The following is a 3417-nucleotide window of genomic DNA, read 5'->3' as shown; positions in this document are numbered from 1 at the left end:
CCCTAATTCAAAACTTGGTCGACTTACCTGTGGCCACGCCCATCATTTGTACATGCCCTTTCATATACGTATGACCTGCTAGAGTTGCTCTAATTTGCCTGCCCGTCGTCATCAGACCACGCACCCGTGGGCGATGACATGCGTGGCCAAGGCGCACGCTACGCTGGCCGCCACTAGATTTCTAACGCGGATACGCGTAATCAGGACTCCACAAATGCGACAGCTCTTCGTTGCTAGGTGAAGTTAGGTCGGAATCCACCAGTACGCGCTGATGTTTTTCGGTCTCTGATCGAGACGCAAGAGATCTTTCCTGCACACGTTGACCACTCGTCAGTAGCCTCCCCACAGCGCACAGCGCTGTGCCTTCACGCCAGTCCAACTCCAACCTGCGCCACGAGACTCCAAAGTCCAAACCGCTCTCCTCTCCATGCAAATGTCGATTTCACCTCCTGCCTCGTCGCCACGAGCAAATCGGCAGTACAGTAAAATAAGATCGGCACATACACCAAGTAGGACCTGTCATGGCACGGGGAACAGAGTCAGAGAGACACGCACCGGCCGACGACGCTCACCGTGTGTACGCGGCCGACGGCGACGGCGAGTAGTAATTAAGGTTGAAACACGCCTGAAGAGGGAGACACGTGAGTGAGCAGAGCACGATGGTCGAGCAATTTTCAAGCGCCGGTGCGGCGAACCTTCTCGCTGGCCGCCCACCTGGCCACCTGGCCGGCCCAAGTTGCCGCATGCCACACACCACATGCCGCGAGGAGCAAAGCAGAGAGCAACAGCGATGTGCCGTACGCGGCGCAGGAATGCAGCTATTCCATCCTGGGTGTTCGGTGTTCCCACCTTTGGCCCCCATCCTTTGCCTTGTTTATTGGCAGCTGGCAGGCCGGCCGCGAGAGGAGCTATCACGGTCCAGGATCCAGAGCCTATATATACGCACAGCTCACCTGAGCTGAGCAAAAGCACTGCATTATTCATCGCTCCGACAGTCGACACAGAGCGAGTCCTCACCCAGAGCAAGCAAGCAAGAAGATCGGGAGGAGGGTCGGAGTTTGATCGCCATTTGATTCGATGGCGCCGGAGTTTGGGTGGTGGCCGATGTCGCCGTGGCTGAGCCCAGGCACGGCGTCGTTCATCTTCTTCAACGTCCTCGTCGGCGCCATCGCGGTCATGTCGTCGTCCCGGGGGCCGGAACCGGCCGCCCGGCGCAAGCTCGTTCGCACGGCCTCGACCGTCGTGCTGGAGAGCCTGCGCTCGATCTCCAACTTCCCCTTCCACTCACTGGGCGACTACAGCGTCGCGTGCTCTGCACCGGCGTCGTCGCAGCTCCACCACATGCAAGCGCAGTACTATAGTGCTACGATCCAAGAGCAAGAAGCGCGGGAGGTGAGCGCGGTGGAGCCCGAGCCGGCATCAGTCGCCCGAGAAGAAGCTGTAGTGGCGGCCGCAACGACCACCTCGCCGCAGAGCGCGCCTGCCGTGGCAGAGGAGGTGAACAGGATGGAGCCCGAGCCAGCGTCAGACGCCCAAGAAGAAACTGTAGCGGCGGCCACAACAACTACCTCGCCGCAGAGCGCGGCACCGGCAGCACTCGACGCGTCAGCGACGGCGACTCAGGGCGAGGTCGAAGACGGGGAGTCCATCAGCTTGGACGAGGCGTACGCGCTGGCGCGCGCAGGGCGGCAGTCCGCCGCCGACACGGTGGCCACGGTGCCGAAGAAGGCCAAGGGACGAGGAGCCTACGGATGCGGGCGGGGAACGGAGGACGTCCAAGGGAAGGCGGAGGTGGACGCGCGGGCGGAGCAGTTCATCCGGCAGTTCCGGGAGGAGCTCAAGCTGGAGCGCATCAACTCCATCCTCAACCACACCCACGCGCTGCGCCGCACCGCCGGGGCACGCTAGCCGACCGGCGCCGCTCGGCCGATCCTCTCGTTTGATCGTGTAGAGAGAGCAGAATATTTCATTTGCTTGTACAGCCATTCATGGGTCATTCCCGCAGAGAATGATGCGACAGCACACAGTTTTGGATTATTTACTGTAACCATATAGTGGCAGGCAGAGAGAACTGTCAAAACATCACATATTAGCAGATGGCACATCTCTCAACATGGTCGACGACGGTCAGTGGCGGAGGCAGAAATGCATATAATCGGACGTTAGGAAGGGCCGTCTGCATATAACAGTAAAAAGATGTCATTGTTCATATGCACATTACCAAGGAAATTAGGATGTTGGGAGGGCCCGGGCCCTGGCTGGCCCCCTGTGCCTCCGCCACTGACGACGATACAGCTATACGTAGGTGTATTGCGGTATACCTATTTGCAAACAGATTTACTATTTCACATATAGATGTGAAATAACTATTTCACATAAGCGATTCGTTAGAAAGCTGAAGAGAGACAAACGCATCGCTGTTTTCCTCTCGTCCCTGGCGCTGCAACCCTAGCCGTCGTCAGGGGAGGTCGATCTTCCAACGCCGTTCTCCGGCTGCTCCCCTCCACCGGCGATCTCGGTTGTGGTGGTGAGGGGGGGTCGCCGGATCCATGCGTGTGGATCGTTTTTACTCCCTTGTAGTCTAGGTTTTTAGGTTGTTCATCGTCTTTGCTTCGGCGACGACAATGCCAACACTGAATAAAGATTCTTCGGATCCTTCCCTGATGAGGCCATTGGTCCTATGGTTGGGGATAGATTTGGAAACCAGTCTGTTCAAGTAAGGATAACGTGGCGGCGGCATCCTCGTGGTGGACTTGTGTCCTCGGGCTCCACCGTTGCGACGGCGTTTGCTCCGGCATTGGCTCGAAGCTTGGGAAGTAGTCTAGTAGCAGATGCAGATTGTGGTCTGCATCGACGACAACTGGAAAACGGAGCATGTGCTGGGCTCGTGGTTCGTGGATGGCATGTATGGTTTCCTCCCTCGGCGTTTTAGTCATGGTGGGGGTACCAGATCTGGAGTTTGATGGCGTGACCGGCGTGTTGCTCCGGTGATGCGGAGCATCCCAAGGTCATCCCCATGGAACTACCTACGTCTCCCATGACACCACTTGGACCAATGACAAAAGCATGAGCCAAGGCTATCGAAGATAAGGTGAACTCACTCCTCTCCGAACTACCACTTTCTATGCATGAGACTTGGCTACTACCTCAAGTGGAAACCCTATGTGTGATCAGGTACTTGGAGGAAAGCCACGGATCCGATACACACAACAGACAAGACGGTGTGGACGCCATGCTCGATGGACAAGAAGGACTGCTCGAAACTCCCAGGCTCCGAACGACCGGCGAACTCCGGACGTCCGACGACCACCAGGCACCGGACGACCGGCCCTCTCCGGACGACCGGCGCCGCCACACCTGAGCCAAATCACCGGATTTTCGAAGGCCTCCGGAGGACAGACGCCTCGGATGTCCGAC

At 57.9% G+C, this 3417-nt stretch overlaps 1 protein-coding gene across 1 annotated transcript; it reads left to right on the top strand.

Moving 5' to 3' along the window:
* Positions 1–976: 976 nt before the first annotated feature.
* Positions 977–2186, top strand: LOC119333732. The gene has a single exon (XM_037606527.1). It carries the CDS (start codon positions 1078–1080, stop codon positions 1906–1908), a length of 831 nt encoding a protein of 276 aa, XP_037462424.1. The 5' UTR covers positions 977–1077; the 3' UTR covers positions 1909–2186.
* Positions 2187–3417: the final 1231 nt, after the last annotated feature.

This window comes from Triticum dicoccoides, chromosome 7A, assembly GCF_002162155.2.
Source record: "Triticum dicoccoides isolate Atlit2015 ecotype Zavitan chromosome 7A, WEW_v2.0, whole genome shotgun sequence".
NCBI classification, from domain to species: domain Eukaryota; kingdom Viridiplantae; phylum Streptophyta; class Magnoliopsida; order Poales; family Poaceae; genus Triticum; species Triticum dicoccoides.
Note: the sequence above shows the minus strand (reverse complement) of the source record. Positions and strands in the feature narration are given on the sequence as shown.